The sequence below is a fragment of the Lissotriton vulgaris genome, chromosome 1_2 (assembly GCF_964263255.1).
Source record: "Lissotriton vulgaris chromosome 1_2, aLisVul1.2, whole genome shotgun sequence".
Lineage (NCBI taxonomy): Eukaryota > Metazoa > Chordata > Amphibia > Caudata > Salamandridae > Lissotriton > Lissotriton vulgaris.
The window spans coordinates 97,717,466-97,737,303 of record NC_141686.1 but is presented as its reverse complement, the minus strand read 5'-3'; the positions used below and the strand labels follow the sequence as shown (position 1 = coordinate 97,737,303).

Sequence of the window (19,838 nt, the reverse complement as noted above, 5' to 3'; positions counted from 1 at the left end):
CAGTAATGCTTCTTAAATGTTTTCAGGGAAGCCCACGTTGCTGTCTGGCAGTTATCCAGGGCAGGGACTCCATGAGCTAACACAGTGGTTGCAGCCTTGGCTCTCGTAGAATGAGCTTGCAAACCTTCAGGAGGTTCTTTTTGGGCTAATGTGTAGCAGAGCACTATCTGTTGTGAAATGGTCCGTTTCTGCACCACCTTAACTTTTTTGGCTCCATCGTACCCCAGAAAGAGTTGATCATCCATTTGGGACTCTCTTGTGCAGTCAAGGTGGAAAGACAACGCTCGTTTTGGGTCCAGCCTTTCCCTTTCTTTAGAAGTTAAGGAGGAGTGTAAATGGTAGGCAAAAGTGATGGACTTGCCTACATGATAGGGAGTAACCACTTTCCGTAAGAAGGATGCTCTAGTGCGAAGGACCCGTTTGTCTGGGCAGATGGTAAGGTATTAAGGCTGTAAAGACAATGCCTGTAGATCACTGACCCTCATCACCACTACTGTGGCTGTTAAGGTGCCTGAGAGTGCAGTACTGTAGCAGCTTGAAGGGAGAACACATCAAAAATGTTAGAACTAGGCTGATGTCCAAATGTGGCAAAATGAAAGGAACATGGTTCAAACATATGTTGGAGTACAATAGGGGATTAGAAAAGGGATGGCTGATCTGGCAATGGCAGAAATGCCGATATGGCAGGTTATGGTGTATCCTGCCCCCCCATCAACTGGATGCCCATGATGATCAGAGGGCATAATCTAAAGGGGTTTGGAGGCTATAGCTGCTGGGTGGAAGGTGGACTGGTTCAGCTTCTGGCTGCCTGGCCCATGTCTTTGTGAAACCCGTCCTCTGCCATGAAAAGATTGAGCAGTTTGATGGCTGGTGTGGTTGGGCGTGTAAAGATGCAATTGGAAGCTTCTCCTGTAGCCACAATAGGGGCAAAAGGCAGACTCTGATTGAAGAGGGGCCATGGAAAGGCCCAAGGACCTGGGTGTAGCCCTACTGTCCTTGAAGCGCTCCAGTGCGGAGTCTGCCTTATTCTGAAGAGACGAGAGAAGAAGGCCATTCTCATTCTTCTCGACCTGACCGCGGCGTTTGACACCATTTCCCACTCCATCCTGATCAGCAGATTGACGGACATAGGGATTTCGGAAATCGCCCTATCCTGGATAGAATCATTTCTTACTGACAGGTTCCAAACTGTCGCTCTCGGCCCTTTCCACTCCAAAGAAAAGAGGGTTTCCTCTGGGGTACCTCAGGGCTCCATCTTGAGTCCCCTCCTTTTCACTATCTACCTCATCCCACTCTTATCCCGGATTGAGTCATTCGGCATACCTGTAACCTCGTATGCCGATGACACACAGCTCATCGTACCACTAGAGGATAACTCAACTAAGGCAGAACTCAACCTCAAAAACTGTTTGACTGCGGTCTTCCAATGGATGGATACCAACCATCTCAAATGCAACTCCAGCAAAACGGAGATCCTCCCCATTGGAAGAAACACCATCTTCTGCCCAGCCCTCTGGTGGCCGGAAGACTCAGCCGCCCCCCCAGACCGTAACAACAGCAAGGAATCTTGGCGTCCTATTCGACTCAGACCTATCATTCGACCAGCACGTCAGGACTGTAGCTGGCCGATGCTTCGGAATTATAAAATCTTTTTAAAAGTTTTTCGACTTTCTTCCACTTGATTCCAGAAAAACTGTAACAGTAGCCCTTATAATCTCACGCTTGGACTACTGTAACGGTCTCCTTGCGGGAGCTAAAAAGACTACACTGACCAAACTTCAAAGTGTTCTTCACACTGCTGCCCGACTGGTTTTGAAACTGCCCAGAAGATCATCTATTTCCGCAGCTCTAAGATCCCTGCATTGGCTCCCTCTGCATAAAAGAATATTTTTTTTAATGTTGATTGTTGCTTTTCGGGCTTTTAACTTATCCGGCCCCAAATACCTCACCAGACGCTTCCCCCACTACAACCCGAGTCGATCCCTCTGCTCTTCCTAGGACAATCTCATCCTCCCCGCGAGGTACAACCTGAAGACAAAGGGCGGAAAAACCTTAAGCTTCCTGGCCACTAAAGCCTGGAACCTCATGCCCAAGAATCTGAGCCAACAAACTCATGAAAAACCTTCCAGAAAACTGCTGAAAACTTGGATTTTTAAACTTACGGATGACTACACCAAGGCAGCCATCTAAACTCAAACTGTTTCCATGATTGGTTTTCGATCCTCCACCAGGAATTTCAGCGCCAAGATGCTCCCTTCAGAGCGAACGCTGCGCTTTAGAAATACCCCCTCAAATATCAAAATATCAAATATCAAAAGGGCATGTACATGAGAGATGCCTGGACATCCCCTGAAAAGTCAATGGTTCTCAGCCAGGAATGACGTCTCAATGGCAGTTATTATGAAATCGCTCTGCCCTGCAAGTCTGTTGTGTCCAGTCCACATCGGATGGTGAACTTTGCTTGATATCTGCCATTTGCAATCGCCAACTTCTTTGAGGACAAGACCAATAAGATTGAGCTCTCACTGGACATCAACATTGCCCCTCTCATCAAGAGCATCTCGCCTGGGACCAAGGACAACACAGCCAAGCCCCCTTCAAAATCCTGGAAATCTTTCATCCCCATACATGAAGAGATAGTCAAAATGATCCCCACATCCAATCTCTCCTCCCACGCTCTAGATCCTCTACCTCCACGACTAACCAAAAAGCTGAAACTCTCCCTTGCCCCGCTCTAGTGCAAGATCATAAACAACTCCCCGAGAACCGGAGTCGTCCCAGACTGCCTCAAAGTTGGTTAAAAAAGTTAGGAGAAGCGCCGAGGAGTAAATGACTCGGTCGCGTTTTGGAGGATTGGTGCAGGCATATTCTTCGAGCGAAAGCAGGTTGCTTTTGAGAATACCCGAATGATGAGAAGTATGAAATTCGGAGACACATGTAATTCGGATGAATACCGACGTGCCGGTTAAAGGAATGCATCCCTGCCTGTTATTATTGATTCCCTGGATTACGTCTGAAGTCCTTGACGCCTCTATTTGAATTCGGCTTTCAATTGGTTTTCTTGTATGATTATTGTTGCCCTTTGTCCTGATGAGGCCTGAAACTGCTTGACAAGCTGAAATGCGTCGACAGTTACCATTTATTTCGACACCTTCTTTTGATTCGAAAATCACTTGGATATAATCCCTAGGAGCATTATTTTGACTAGAAGCCACAAAGACATTGTTTTTTGCTTCTGATGCCCTTTGTTTGTTTGGGTGTTCGAAAAGGAAATAAGGCCAAGAATAGACATTGCCAGATTTTCCGTGTACATAAACTATTGGGCTTCCCACACAACTCTTGGATTGAGGATTCACAACAATAAGATATTTGAGTTCTTGGATTCCTAACAAGATATATTGCTTTTGAATCTTGAAAAGTTTTTTCACACAAGACTAAATTCTGTGTGAATTGTATGTAGGATGTTAAAAATATGAAAAAGGATTTCTAAAAGAAAACTTTAAATCATCTTTTGTTGTATGTTTTTTCTTTTTATTGTTGGTAATGATCAGTAGATGAACGTTGTATTAGAAGAGATAGATACTATACAATGTACAATGTGATGAGACAGATAATTAGTAGTATTTGTCTTGACAAATAACCTCCCTCAAGAAAATACCGTTTCTTAATTAGTCAAAGTTGGTTAAGTCACGCCAGTGCTGAAAAAACCAGGCCTAGACAAAAAAGCTTTGAATAATTTCAAACCCGTTTCTAACTTACCTCTTCTATCCAATACCTTAGATAAATGTGTGCTCCTTCAAGCATCAACGTTCCCGATTCCCACGAATCCGGCTTCAGAAAAGGCTGCAACACGGAAACCGCGATCCTCAACGTCATTGATGACATCCACAAATCACTTGATGCAGACAAATGCTGCCTTTTCATTCTCTTAGACCTATTGGCAGCTTTTGACAGGGTTGACCACAAACTTCTCATTAAGGTGCATCAAGAAAGGGCAGGTCTAGATGAGGTGGTCCTACACTGGTCCTCCTCCTTCATTCACAACCGCACCCAAAGAATAAAAATCTAAAACTTTGAGTCCGACCTACACGTCCCCCAAGGTTCAGTGCTCTCCCCGCAACTTTTTAACATTTACATGGAACCTCTGACAACCCTACTCAGAAAAGCCAACAACGCCTTCCATCTGTCTGCAGACGACACACAGATCTACCTGGAAACCACCTCCATTGAGGACATTCAGAGACTCAATGACACGCTGAGAGAAGTCCAACACTGGCTTTCAAGTAACCACCTAAAACTTAACCAAGACCAGACTGAAATACTCCTTATCTCTAACAAAGAAGAGGACCCCCAAATGCGGAATGGCTCAAAGCGATCGATGCGCTCAACGGAAACCTCACATGGCATTTTCTGTAAAATCACTAGGCATCACTCTAGACCTCTGCTCCTGGAAACTCTGGGAAGCGTGGAGACAGCCCAGGTGCAGGCTCAAGCACAGAGCTAGGGCTCAAATGCCAATTCTTCTTGTTTTGTCAGATGACTTTGACGGAAGTGGTGAAGTCGAAGATCTCTTCAACTTCATGTTCTTCTTGTTCCTGTGGAACTTACCTGATTTCCACGAGAAATTCTGGGCATTGTGTTTCGGGTTTAAATCTATTTAGGTATTGTGCCAAATAGGCATTATAGTAATCTTTAATGTTTGGTAACGCAAGGCCTCCTTGCTCTGTATCCGCATATAGTGTCCCTATTGCTATACAAGGAGTCTTCTTACCCCATATAAAACCAGAAAACAAAAAAAGAGCCTGGAAGAAAACAAGGAATTGTTGAAAATAAAAAATTAAAAAGTGGGAAAATAGACATTTTAACCCCATTTGCGCTAGCGGTTTTCCCGCTGTGCGCTGAGTTTTTTAAAAACCTGCGTTACATGACGAGCTCAGCTCGTCATGAGCGTACGAGAACCGTAACTCATGACGAGCTGAGCTCGTCATGAGCGTCGAAGGGGTTAATCAGAGCGACTCGGCCCAAAATGGATAATGGGAGCGAGTTCCATCTAATAAACATGGAGCAAACCCTCTGAAGAAGCGGGTCAAAGTTAATCACATATAGATCCGAAACAAACACGGAAAACAGAACTCCTAAATACCTTTTAGGCCTAGGATTAATACAGCTAACTAGATCTGGGTGTAACTCTGGATCTGCACCCCCACAGACCAAAATTTAGTTTTTTTTCTTATTGATCCGATAACCTCGAAGGCTTCAAATTCTTCGAAAATCTGTAAAACCTGGGTCTGGGATTGCAGGTCAGGTTGGATTAATAACATAATGTCATCCGCATACAATTTAATTTTGGACATAGAGGTAATCGGAGGCGTAATGTTCATGGAATTCCTAATTGCAGTGGCCAATGGTTCAATAAAAAAAGCAAAAAAGAATAGGTGACAGGGGACACCCTTGTCTGGTCCCACGTTGCACCACAACTGAGCCCACCATAACAGAATTACAACAGGGATTGGCCTTGAGTAACGACAGTAATAGGAGGGGATAATCCCCATAGTAGTTTGCTGACTATACAATTTCAATATGACTGTTATATTGTCTTAACCGCATCGCTGCTGCTGTGATTTTTCCCCTACGCTACTTTTTTTCAAAAGCCGCGTTAGATGACGAGCTCAGCTCGTCATCCGCACACGCCCCCCGTGGCTGATGACGAGCTAAGCTCGTCATCAGCATCGAAGGGGTTAAGGTAGAAATTTCGTCATTAGAAAAGATTGTGTTTCTTTTTTGGAGGAGGTAGAGGAGATGAGGCCAACATCCGTTGGTAAAGAGTTCCATATCTTGGCAAACTCTTTAGCAATTTATATTTGGGCTACCTTCTAATACTGTAGGCCCTGAGGCTTTTTGCTGAGTTTCACTTCACAGTATTTATTCCCAGAAGATGAACAGTGACGAGTGATGGGGAACTCTGCATCTATTTCCATTACCTCTATCATCTCTCAGTAGAAACGTAGGCCATATGGTCCTTTCTATTTGTGAGGAGAGCAAGACAACTTGTGTTGCATTTGCCAGAATACAATACTGGTACAGCGATTCTGAAGCTGAATTTCGCTTTCTGCAGGAGTAGTCAAAGGTTACTGCTAGAACGACTAGGCATGATCTTTAAAAATCTGAACATATTTAACAAGAAACCATCCATACCTGTAAAACACTGCCTAGGCACCGGCCATTGTTTTGTTATCACTTTAGTCCGAATTATTCCTAGCCTTTTTTTCCTTTGGGACGGATCAGTGAAGAAGTGGGTCTCTTTCTTCATCACCCTTTTGCTGAGCTGCTATACTACCCCTGACTTTACCGGGGTATAGGTAGTCATAGGTATTGTGCTTTAGGTCCCTATATTTTGGACAGCACACGTTGTGAGGTTTTTAAGGGGCAATGTGATCAACTCTGAGTCTTTGTTCCTAGATATTTTTTGGCATGCATAGGAGATGTTATGCATTGCTTGTGGAGAAAACACATGAGTGCTATGAGCATAAAAAATAAACTGCTAATGTAGCTTCCAGTTTTAGGTTTTGCTAATAAACATCTTTCGTGCCATGATTGCTATGAAGAGAGGGTGAAGTATTAAGGACTGTAGTCCCAAGTAAGGCAAGCGTTGATCATTTGAACACATTAGTGAAGGCAGAGATGGACCATGATTTGGACCCAGGGTGCCAGTAGACCGGTGACTGATGCTCATTGTGACTGCAAGCCAGAATTCCGTACCTAAATTTTCCATGAGTGCAACTGAATGTTGGTTTTAATGTGGCTTGTATGTTTTTGATGAAGCTTGTTTAATAAAGGAATTTAGCTGCACCGCAAGAAATAGCCAATTAATTTCCTTTTACTCGGTCTTGTTTGAGAAGAGATGATTACTGGTAAATGTCCAGACAGACTAGTGAGTAATCACACATTTTAATCCAGTCCCTTCTCTCTTTTGTTCTTTTTCTCCTGTTGGACAGTGCAAATATTTTTCTGATTGATCCATCGACCCTTCAATTCTCCACATTTTGAATCCTCTAAGGTGCTAGACAGAGTCTAAAAAAATCTTGCTCCTGCTGCCATTCAATAATGCTCTCGATGTCATCAGTTCTATAGCGCCTGCACTTGATGGGAGCCGCAGGTAGCTGCACACCCACATATGTTGATGGCAGTTCCTTTTTTATGCTCCTAGCGATGCGCAAGCAGAGCTCTGCTGCTACCAGTTGTCGTTTTTTATATGTTAACATTTCTCCAAAAAATTGTATTTTGGCAGTGTAGCATGGATTTCTGCACCAAAGGCTGCAATCTTCAAAACATGTTATACTTTTTGGAAACTGATGTAGGTTAATGACCGACAAATGTCTGGCTTTAGTGTCTGGTGTCAAAACATTACTCCAGGCCCTACAACAAATACTTCTTGATGCACCTGAGGACCATCAGGGAGCAAGAGGTCAAACGTTACAAAGCCTAACATGATAAAACCCTGGACCCACTCCAAGCTTCTGCCATCGATCATGGGCAGTTATATCTAAATGCTTACCTACAATGTGACCACCATGTGATACAACAGCAAGCAGGGTGTTTTGGGTTCACTTGGGGTCTGATTGGATGTGAAGGTTGAGGCCCTACCATCACACAACAGAGTTTTACTGCCAGCGAGTCATCTGGTGGAATAACCCAACAGCAAGGCAGATAAATTGAGCAAGCATCATCTTGCCAATCATGAGCACCATCTCTACTCAGAGTTGGCTCAGGGAATCTTCACTCCTTTGGGTACGCCCCTGGAGGACCTCTTCACCACTTATGTGTCTAGTGTGTTGTGCTTTTCAGTTTCTACATTGAGGATCTACAGGAGATGCATTCCACTTTTGGTAGGACATCAGCCTTCTATTTGTGTTTACACCCATACCTCTGATCCCAGACACAATCAAGCACTCGTAATTTTACTGGCCCTGGATTGGTCTTGGAGGGTCTGATTCTACCAACCTTTGCCCCTGGAGCATGTGCTTTCTAATCTGGCTTAGCCTTTGGGAGGACATTCTGTATCTGAAACAGAATACACTTTTTCATCTGAACTTCCACAATCTACGGAGCATGGAGATTTAGCAGAACTAGCTGAGCAGCTTTTGCCTTTCAGTGGAAGTGGTGCATGTTATTCTCACACCTCACCACCCTTGCACAATCTCCATTTATCCAGGCTGTTAATCTAAATTTGTCACCTAAAGTGAAGAGAAGCATGTTCACTCTATTTACAGGCAGTGTTGACCGATGTTGTACTATTCGTTTTGTTGTTTGCCTAGCAAAACTTTGCTCTGGGAACAGTTAACGTTTATTGATCTTCTCTTTCGGCCTATATTCCACTATCTAATCAACCTTCACAATTCAAATCACCTGTTGTGATGCTTTTCATTAAAGGTCTTTGTTATATGTGTACCCCTGCTCCATTTGTAATGCTGCAGTGGGACCTCAATTCGGTGTTGGCTTTTCTGATGTGTGCTCTTTGAGCCTCTCCGCAGCTGTACACTTCTGATTCTTACTCTGAAAACTGTGTTCTTCTTTGCTGTCACTTCGGCTTGTTTCATGAGCATGCTTCTGGCTTTCTTTAGTTAAGCCTCCATATACAACCTTTTTTCCTGACTAAACTGGTTCTTCCAACATGTGCATCATTTTTTTTTAAAGGGGTGTCGCCCTTTAATGTAAACAATGATAATGACAGGGCCCGCCCAATAATTGCCCAGAACCTAGATGATGACAGGGCCTGCCCAATAAATGCCCAGAACCTAGGGCAGAAACACCAATATGTACCCAATGGATCCTTGCGGTTTATGTTTAAATTGTTTGCGTAACAATTCATGTAGCAAACAAAAAGGACCTTAAATATATGTCCATATTCCTTACATTGAAGCAAGGTAGTTAGATGCAACAATGCAATGCTTAATTTCATTAATCACATGACAAGGAAAAAGAAAAACGTTCTCAAGTGATCATACAGTGCATAAGCTCAGAAGAACAAAGAGCGCATGTTTGTAGAAAATATGACAATGAGCCATACAAGACGAGGCAAGTATTGGAACATGGTTTAGTACAGCTATCACAAAATAGTCCAACTTATTCACATGAATAAAAGGGTCTAATTGTATTGAATGTGTTTTGACCCATAATGATTTAAGGGTCATCATCAGGATAATTCATTGCACATAGGCTGAGATAATTGAATAGGGTCAAAATGGTCCATAAGGAGCGCATAGAATGTCAAATAGGAAATATTCTTTTTGAAACAAATTGCGCTCATATATGTGCGGAGTACACTGTTCCGATGTCAATCCGGAGCAGCTGGCAAGAAAGGCTACAGGAATAACACGGATGGCGCTGCTGCACTCAGCTTCCTTGGCCGTCTAGTGGAAGCAGTCTTTGATGTGGGACAATCCATTACGGTTTCCACCTTCTTTACTGCTCCACATACATACAAGGAGAGATTGCATTAGTTGAATGCACAGCATGACCATACATTATCTATTCACCGGACTAAGGGATATCATAAACTGTTGGTTAGTTTTGCAGGTGCCAGGTCTTCCTTGCTTAAGACCACTCATCAGACCTACCTTTAATTGGTTGGAGGGTGTTCACTGTGTTTTGTACTGATTCAAAAGATGAGCAGTCTGTGGTTAGAATTAACCATCAGAAGAATAAAGTACTACTTTTCGGTAAGGCTGTTCTGTTAGAGGATCCATGTAACTGCAGATTCGTCACTGCACAGGAGCTGTTGAAAGATATTTCCAGGTCCTGTTTGGTGTCTGGGAGGATTAAAAAGGAATCTTCAGGCAGAGTATCCGTCAGAAAGTGTGCTACCAAAGTACATTATTTATTCTTCAAGCTTTACCACTGGGTAGCTGGGGTACAGTGCACAGAGTCCTAATAACAACAAAAACGAGTTCAGAAAAAAAGGAGAGTAAAAGCAAAAGGTCTGGGTGAATACTACACCAAGAATTCCAGGTCTAACTGGTCTCATCATCTTGTTCAGATTTATGCTGGTGCCCTAACCTGTTTTCAGGGAACTTTGCATAAGGCCAGTAGTGAAAACGCATATGGTACTGGCAGAATGAACTTGTAACCCATGCTATTTCGCCCACTAACGAGATACCGACACAGACTTGGGCCACGGATCACTTGCTAATGGCTAGGGCATATCATGTGGGGTTCTTTTCTGAGTAGTGCTGGCCATTGTTGTTTAATGCCAGATGCCTGGTTCCTCTACCTTAAGGATGTCTTCAGTTTTGTACATTAAGATTTCAATTCCTTGTAAGAAACCTGCAAATAATAATTTTGATGTGATCTTTAAGGGTGCATCTGATCTTAAAACTGGATTTTCAGAACAGTGTAAACATTCAGGCCGACGAAAGGCTTGCAAAAATCATCTCTTAATAGACATGCATAGATCTGCTTGGCATCAAATAAATGAGGCTTGAGGTAGGCGGTACCTGGGCATAGAAAGAACATGCATGCAGGAAAATCTGCAGAATCCCGGCTTTGATGCAGTCAAACACGGCTCGATATGGTATGGGTTTAGAGCCACGAAGTGCTGCAGAAGAAAACAAACTAAGGGCTTGGGGTTCAAAGTGTAGGTGGGAGGGATGCAGCATGCTTCTGCCTGCCTCACAAATGAGAAACGTGTTATTTACTGCTCCAGACGTTAAGAGGCACCATTTCTCACAAGGATCTGGGCATAGGTCTGTTAAAATCCAGACAAGTAAATGTGTAATTTATGATTGGACACCTGTGAAGATTGTGTAATCATTCACCTTCTATTTTCTGTTTGTATTTATTAAACTGTGTTCTTGAGCACGGACTGGGCAGCCATTTAGGCTTCCGAGACATTTTATCAAAGGGTGCAAATAAACATGTTCTTGGTGAGGCTGCAAAGTGCATTAAGAAGTAAATTAGTAGAAACTGGGAATCATCACCTCAGTCATTTGAACGTCAGGTTACAAGTCTCGTCATAAATGTCTGAAGGAAGGTAATGAAAATCCTTGAGACAGTAGTGGGCGCATGAACGAAGCCTTCCAAAGGTACTTAGTACAACCAGCTCCTATAGTGTATGAAGCGCCTGATGCAGTAAAAGAACCATACAGAGATTGCCGCTGGACTGGTATTAACTGAACGAACAGCATTGCAATAGAAGGAAAGGAGTGGCTAAAGGGAAGGCAAGTGGTTTGAGTCTCTTCAGGCTCCAAAAACGTGTCTTCCTTTTAGCAGGGGTTTGTGTGTCTTTAAAGCATCGAACAATAAAGACTTAATTCCTTTAGATCTGGGTGACCGGGAGATGAGAATCTGTGCAATCTTGATACCGTGTTGCTGTATGCATTGCATGCCTACGTTGATACTCGTCCTAGGGCATGTGTTAGCTTTCATACCCAGCACATTCCCTTCCCCACCTCAACCCCCCGTACATTTTCTCTAATTATGATGTTTGCATAAATGTGTAGTTGTTTTGAGCATTATTTTCTATTTTTGACAGGTATGGGGAAGAAAGACGACCCCAAGCTGATGCAGGAGTGGTTCAAGCTGGTGCAAGAGAAGAATGCCCTTGTGCGCTATGAGTCTGAGCTCATGATCTTGTGAGTGGCTGGATCTTCCTTTGTTGGACCCTCCGTCTCAAGGGTAACGCTGCACAAGAGCGGCATGGGTGGTTAACCTGGATCTGGAGATTCTGAATCTTCCAGTGTTGCTCCCTCCATCTCAAGAGTAGCGCTGCACAGGAGCAGCATGGGTGGTTACCCTGGATCTGGGGATTCTGGGTCTTCCCTTGTTGGACCTCCGTCTCAAGGGTAGCGCTGCACAAGAGCGGCATGGGTGGTTAACCTGGATCTGGAGATTCTGGATCTTCCAGTGTTGCTCCCTCCATCTCAAGAGTAGCGCTGCACAGGAGCAGCATGGGTGGTTACCCTGGATCTGGGGATTCTGGGGATTGATGACTTGTGTGAAGCTGTCACATTTCATATTTTACTGTTCAATAAGTTAAGAGTGTAGGTGAAAGATTATGTTCTCAGCAGAATCAGGACGTATGAGAGCTGCGGGGTGTAAAAAGGCTGTGTTATTAGCGTGTTAGTGAAGACACACTTGGCAACTTCCTTTAGAGATTATAGGCCTGATAACAAGTTCAATGGTACTGGGGTAGCAGTAAAGTTGCATGTGATTACCGTTCTCATACAGTAAATCTGCACCAGTACTCGCATGCTCTTATAAGTAATCGCCCAATGAATGGGGAATGACTATGTAGGACCGCCAGTTCCATGGGGTTTTAACACCTACATCTACTACCTGCTCTGAGCTGCTGGTAAGTGAGGGCCTTTGGGTGGGGGGAGGCCATTGGTTTCGCAGTCTGGAGCATTACATGGTTCCGTCTCCCCTCACCTCCCATATAAAAATACAGGGAATGAGGCTTGACGGCTGCTTCATCCGAAGCCTCCAGCAATCTGACTGGACATGGTTCTCCCACACTTGGAAAAAAAAAAATTCCATCCAGAAATGTTGCTCTGCCTGACTGACTTAGAATCTGGGCAAAATCTGGAACAGGGAAGTTTTGCAGTTTGCCATTTGATGACAGGATCTGTCAAGTTAGATAAGGACAAGTTGCTATCCACCATCAATCCTAGCTTTCACCGAAGGGTTTATCAGTACAAATGGAGAAAACAAGAAGCCCTCTCTGAATTGGGCCCTACCATTTAACTTAGTGTTCCGATTTCTTTCGGATTTTGGGTAGTTAGTATCGCAGTCTTTGACAAGGAGTCCTTTCCCGTTTCTAATCCATGGTGTCAAGAGGTAGGCTTGTCCTGAAGGCATCCTTTAGCCTATCACATGCGAGTTGTTTCCTGAAGATTCTTTGATTTTTATTTTAGTTTTTTTGTTTGTTTCTTGGAGAGACTGCACCCTATCTTCTGACTTGATAAACATACTTGTTTGGATACGTTTGTAAACAATTATTTTGCTAGCATTCATTGTATTCTGCTTTTTGCTGTTTAGTGCTCGGGAGCTAGAGTTGGAAGACAGGCAGAGTCGTCTGCAGCAAGAACTGCGTGAGCGAATGGCAGTGGAAGGTAAGATGAGGACTGATTCTGTGGGACAGAAGGTGAATAAACTAAGTATTTAGCGTCTCTAAACTTGCCGTTTAGTGTTTCATTTGCTGCTGACAAGGAAAGAATACTTGAACAACTGAACTATTTACTTATCAAAGTAGGAAATATGTCTCATGTATATTTCTCCTGCTTTGGATCTTGGTTTGTCACAGGCTTTTACAATAATCTCCCAATCCTAGGAAATTATTTTATAAGGCATTCAGTAGAACGTAGCATTGCATTACTAAATGCGCCCTTCCAGCCCCCCAGTAGAAAACATTTGTTTACGTTTTTATGAACTACTTGCAAGGCACTACACATTTGGCAAAACCTCTTAACCCTCATAGAAAGTTGCCAAGTGTTGCCACTCCAGTATGTACACTTTTTTTTTCAGTTCACGTTATTTCACAGAATTATACTTAGTGTCTCATTTTGCATCGGATTATGAGATGAGAGGACTGAGAAAATCACACCCAACATCTTACTCCAACTGAAGGTGGTACAGGGGACGAGTGAGTGGTACAAAGGCAGAGAGATAAAACTTTGCTTATAAATCAAAGCAATTTCTCCTCGTGGATGCCAGTAGGCTCTTTCCAGTCAGCCAGGCAGAAATTGAGTTACTTTTATTGTTAGTTTACCACTTAAAGTTATTTTTCCCAACTGTCTGGGTGCTTCGGTTTTGGGTAACAACTTCTTTCAGGGTATGCTCCTGGTTAATCTCTGCTTTCTTTTCTCAGTTTATCCTCTTTCTTTGCAGCTTCTCAATTCAAGCAGTTGCCCCCTTCTTAGTGTTACAGACATTAGTAACTCCGCTTTAAGCTTGCTTTGTGCATTCGTACCACCAACGTTATTGATAGGAGATTCAAATATTATTGGCTGTAGTGTTCAAAATCCCTGTAAGTTCAGTACCTTATTCTTGCTCTAGTGCCTGATCGACCGGTATATCTTTGGGAATTGATCCCTTAATCAGTTCTAAAGTGGCATTGACCTGTATTTCACATGAATAACAGCTAAGCCTACCAATAAGGTCCAGGATCATGGGTTCCTTGCTCACTTTGCCACTGGATTCAAGCTAGCCTGGCTGATGAGGGGTGTTACCCCGAAACCGGTCTCAGGCTGCTTGTTTCCAGTCCAGGGGGCACCTGGCCTGGCAGTTCGGGATGGACTGTTCCCATGAGGCACAGGGTCAAGACTCACTTGCATATGGCTGGGTCCAAAATGGAGTAGCCAAGTGAGCTAAAGAACAATGATGTATTCAACCCAGATCTGTGACTGGGGGTGAGTGTCTGAAAAGATTCAACACTCCGTCCATCATCTCCTTGTGTTTACTTTGTTCACCCTAAGTTTGCAGGGTATGGCCTGACGTGGGTCCCATGTTCACTTTGCCACTGAATTCAAAACTCCTTCCTGGTACATAACAGCTACGAAGAGATACTTGAAAATGCCAGAACTAGAGTATCGTATTTCACTCCCAGTCTTCCAATGCCAACCCAGAGATGAGCTCTGCAAAATACCTTTAAGTATTAGTCATTAAAGCTCAAGCGAGTTTTAGTGCAATACCAATGCATTTGCTTGACACAAGCAAAATGGAGTCGGTTTAGTTTGTGCTTTTGTCTCCCAGGCTTTCATATTTCCCTCAGTTTGGCACTGTGTTCCAGCTTTCATACTACTCAATGTAAAAGGCATGGCCTCCCTCTGGAGTTTATTTTTTCCTATCCGTTTATACCTGCTTATGTCCCAATCTCTGTTTGTAACCTTTGCAACCTGTACAATTCCTTCCCATATTGAACATTCCCATGTTGAACATAGACCAGGCCTGCTAGGCACTATGTAGGTTAGTAGAAATAAGAGTAAGAATAAGAGTAAAAATACAAACATCGCTAACCCCAAAAGGCCTAGGATCCACTTGCCCCAGCTCTCTAGTTTATCTCTAATTTCCCCAAATCCTGGTTTGTCCATTTTAAGCTCATGTTATGAAACTTTTGAGATGTATATAAGATTTTGTGTATTCTGTGTTTTGTCAAGGATACAAATGCAACACTGTTTTCATTTCCTTGCAAATCCCAACCTCCTTTAGTGGAAGAAATGGATGTTCCTCAAGTGCACAATACAAATCAACATATTATCAACTGTTGGACAGGCCACATGAAGGGCTGTTCTCCCCCGGCCCAAACCGGCCCGAGCCCGGTCACACAGGTACCACACACCACCCCTGCACGTCCTCCGTCCCCTCAGGGACCCCTGCCTTCGAACATATCGACCTCGTGGGCCCGCTCCACTGCTGGCCCGCGCGCCCATCCTGGGCGCCATCTTGGACACTCCACCACGAGGCCGCCTGGCCCCCGATCGACCTCAACCCTGGGCCTGGCCAGGCCTCAGACATCCCGGCACCACCATCCACCCAGGAGGTGAGCGGGCTACTTGGCAAGTCAATGGGAGAAAGAGGTGTCGATGGCTCTCCCCGCCAAGTGCCGCTCGCCGGGCGCTGGCCCCACCCCCCTGCTGGGTGTCTGGACTCCCCCATCCCGGACCTCCCGACCTCCAAGTGCGAGGGTCCGGACATCAAAGAACACCAGCCCTATAACTGGGGCAGCTCCAGAGCAGGAAGGCAGTTGTATCTTGGAGTCGAGAGACGTAAAGAAGAACTCATCCTTGACGGACTACTGGCGCTGCCGTAGCTCTGCCTTGTGCACCATCGCCCTGCCTGCTGGGGCTGCCGCAACCTTCGTAACCTTCGTAATCCTTCATCGTCGTCGGGACCTGCTGGCGTGGCCGCGGACCGTTTGCAACCATCATCTTCATCGGGACCTGCTGGCTCCGCCGCGGACCGTCGCTTCCTTCGTCCATCTCGGGACCTGCTGGCTCCGCCGCGGCCCGATCATCTAGAACGCCGAGCTCGAGGATTGAGAGCTATTTCCATCTTTTTGTAACCAAGACTGTCCCGCTACCCTTTCCCCAAACCAGAGACCAGAATCGAGGGGACCCCTGAGTCCAGACCTCCTTGTACCATTTTACCGTACTTTAAGAATCGCCTATAAAATCTCGTTGAACCTTGCCCTTGTGTGGTGTCCGTCTGTGGGGGGGAAGTTACTTGTCTGTACGGTCACTGGAGTCGGCTCTCCCTGGAGACCGCTCCCCTTATCCTCGGCCGACCCTCCCGGTCCGTCTAACATTGGTGGCCAGCGGCGCGATCCGAATCACCGCATAATCGTACAGACAGTAGCTCACCCCACGACGAAATCAAGATGACAACTAAAGAAAGCGGATCCACCGAGAAATTCCAGATGGAGAAATTGGACGAGTACAACCATCGTGAACTAAAACAATTCTGCATCGAACTAGGTATCGCTACCACCGGACTAAGTACCAAAGACGATTTCAAGCATGCCCTAGAGTCTTGGGCAGAGACCGGGGTCGCCGGAACCCCCGATCGAAGCATCGCAGCAAAAACCACCATGGCTCCTGAAGAGCAAAGAACGGGTCTCTCGCAAGACGAGATCCAGGAACGAGAAAAAACCCGACTACACGAGCTAGAAATGGCTCGGCTCAAAATGGACGTTGAACTTAAGTTGGCCGAACAGAAAATAAATTTAGAGCACCTGCGTCTCCGAGAAGAAAGAGAGGAGAAACAGAGACAAAGGGAGCTCGAGGAAAAGAAACTGGCATATGAACACGAGCGACGACTAGCTGAGATTGATTTACGCAAGCAGAATAAAGAAATAGGGGTGTTCGAGCAACCCCACACCCCAGGGACAACGGAGAAAAAGGTACACATCCCCAAGGATGTCGTTCGAGAATACTTCCGAGAGGACGACATCCAGCAATGGTTTAAAGCCTACGAAATCGCTATGACTGCACACCGGATCGATAGAAACGACTGGGGAGCCGGCCTATGGGGGAGATTCCTCAATGAGGGCCGCGACACCCTGCTACAGCTCCCGGACCACCAGATGACCTCCTATGACCATATGAAAGCTGCCCTCCTCACTCGCTATGGCCTCACACCCGAAATGTACCGTCAGAGGTTCCGAGACTGCACCCGCATCCCGGGTACAACTTGGGTGGACTATGTAACCTACTTTAGCCGAGCCTTCGAGGGCTGGATCAAAGGAAGCAAGGTTACAACCTACGAACAACTGTTCAATCTCATGGTATGGGAGCACCTATCGAACAATTGTTTTATTGAACTCCGCCAGCACCTCCTCGACAGCAAGTTAACCGATCCCCGGCAGCTCGCAGCCGAAGCTGACCGATGGGAAATCACCAGAGTGGGCCGGAATGGGTCCTACGAACAGAACCGGAACAACAATGGTCAGCACCGTCCCCGAGGAGGAGGAGGAGGCCAAGGACGCGGAAGAGACAACGCTCCGGTCGCCCCCGCGGTCAGCACCACCCCCCCGGCCAACCGGGGCAGCGCCCCGGCGCGACCGGGATACCGAGCCAATGTTACGTGCCATCGATGCCAACGAGTCGGCCACTATGCCAACGATCCAAATTGCCCACAGTACCAGAGCCCAAGACCCCGCCAGGTGGCTGCTGCTGCCCTGGGGGAAGAACAGATCTCCGAGGAGCAAGAAGAATATGAGCAAGAGCATCAGGAATGGGAGCCAGCCGCCATGGCTCTAGCCTGCTTAGGGGGGAAAGACATGGTCCCGCGGGTCCCCCTACCCGCTAACACCCAGAAGTACAGCCAATGGGTGAGCATCAATGGACGCCGGGCTGAAGCCCTTCGTGACACTGGGGCCAGTGTAACAGCCGTCCGCTGTCACCTGGTGACCCCGGAACAGTATCTACCGAACATTCTCTGCCCTGTACGTTCAGCCGATAACTCGGAAAGTCTGTGTCGGATGGCCTGCGTCCCTTTCGAATGGGGGGGGGTCTCCGGCATGTTGAAAGTCACGGTCCGAGACGATGCCCCCGTAGACTGCCTCCTGGGGAATGACCTTGAAAGCTCCCCGTGGGCCGCCGTAGAACGAAGAGAACACCTGGGGATGTTAGGCGTCCCGGACTGGGCGTGCGTCACCACCCGGTCCATGGCCGCCCGTGCCAGCCCCCGCCCAGAGGAACCCGAATGGCCGGCGCCACCGCCTCCGGTCGCCCCAGCCGAAACCACCGACCGTGACGTCCCCCCAGAACAAGCTCAACCTCCAGACCTCACTAACCTCGACCAGTGGCCTCAAGAGGGGGGGCCCACGCAAGAACAATTTCGCCAAGAACAGAAGACCTGTCCCTCCCTCGAGGGACTCCGCCAGCAAGCGCTCGCCCAAGGCGCAGGGGATACCTCCGGCACTCACTGGGTCTACTGGGACAATGACCTGCTGTACAGTGAGCAAAGAATCGCGGAGCTGGGGGCCAGCCGAGTACTGGTGGTGCCGCTCCGTTTTAGAGACTTTCTGCTAAACCTGGCCCACGATGTCCCCCTGGCGGGACACCTGGGTCAAGATAAAACCTACAGTCGTCTGGTGACCCACTTCTTCTGGCCCAAAATGAGGAACGATGTACACCAGCATTGCCGATCTTGCCCCACGTGCCAAGCCAGTGGAAAGAGCGGCCGCAAACTAAAAGCCCCCCTGCAACCTTTTCCCGTGGTCACCACCCCGTTCGAGAGGGTCGGGATAGACATCGTGGGGCCCCTGGACCCGCGCACAAAACAAGGTCATCGGTTCATCCTGGTGCTAGTGGACCACGCCACCCGCTACCCCGAGGCTGTTCCCCTGCGAACTGTGACAGCCCCGGTAGTCGGCCGGGCTCTAATGGGGATCTTCTCCCGTGTGGGCTTCCCCCGAGAAGTCGTCAGCGACAGAGGCACGAACTTTATTTCTAAATATATGAAGTCCCTCTGGCAACAGTGCGGGGTTACCTATCGATTCACGACCCCCTATCACCCTCAAGGAAACGGACTCGTTGAGCGGTTCAACCGCACGCTCAAAGGGATGATCGGGGGGTTGGAAGAACCCCTCCGTCGCCAGTGGGATGTACTGCTGCCGTGCCTCCTCTTCGCATATCGAGAGGTTCCCCAGAAGTCCCTGGGCTTCAGCCCGTTTGAACTGCTATATGGACATCCAGTGCGGGGGCCGCTCAGCCTAGTCAAAGAGGGCTGGGAGATGCCCCCTCTAAAGAACCCACCAGATGTTTTCCGGTACCTCCTAACACTCCGCAACCAGACCCGGCGGTTCAGAGAACTGGCAAAAGCCAACCTAGAGGCCAGTCAAGAGGACATGAAAAAGTGGTATGACCGGAATGCCTCCTCCATCGAATTTGAACCTGGGCAACAGGTATGGGTGATGTCCCCCACCGAACCCTGCGCCCTGCAAGACAAGTGGACGGGGCCCTTCAAAGTAGTCGAGCGCAAGGGTCCTGCCACCTATCTCATCGACATGGAATCTTCCCGGAACCCCCTCCGGGTCCTCCACGCTAACAGACTGAAACCCCACTTTGTGCGCTCCGAACTCGGCCTCCTGATGGCCACCGACAATGGGGTTGAAGAAGACTCCGAGCCCCTCCCTGACCTCCTACGGACTCAGGAGAAAGACGGCTCCGTGGATGGGGTCCGACTCTCGGAGGCCCTCACCCGAGAGCAACACCAGGAGTGTCGAGTCCTCCTGTCACAGTTCGCCAACCTGTTCTCCCTCACCCCAGGGGTCACTTCCTGGTGTGTGCACGATGTGGACACGGGGGACAGCCCCCCTATCCGCCACCGGGCCTACCGCG

General features: G+C 46.9%; 1 protein-coding gene across 10 annotated transcripts in view; it reads left to right on the top strand.

The window, feature by feature from the left end:
- Positions 1-19,838, top strand: part of MICAL3 (microtubule associated monooxygenase, calponin and LIM domain containing 3) — a 2,050,293-nt gene that overhangs the window by 1,999,721 nt on the left and 30,734 nt on the right. For all 10 annotated transcript variants that reach the window (XM_086952901.1, XM_086952911.1, XM_086952910.1 and 7 more), the window contains 2 exons: positions 11,531-11,630; positions 13,036-13,109. In XM_086952901.1, the coding sequence (XP_086809027.1) occupies positions 11,531-11,630; positions 13,036-13,109 (174 nt within the window). The remainder of the gene's footprint in view (positions 1-11,530; positions 11,631-13,035; positions 13,110-19,838) is intronic.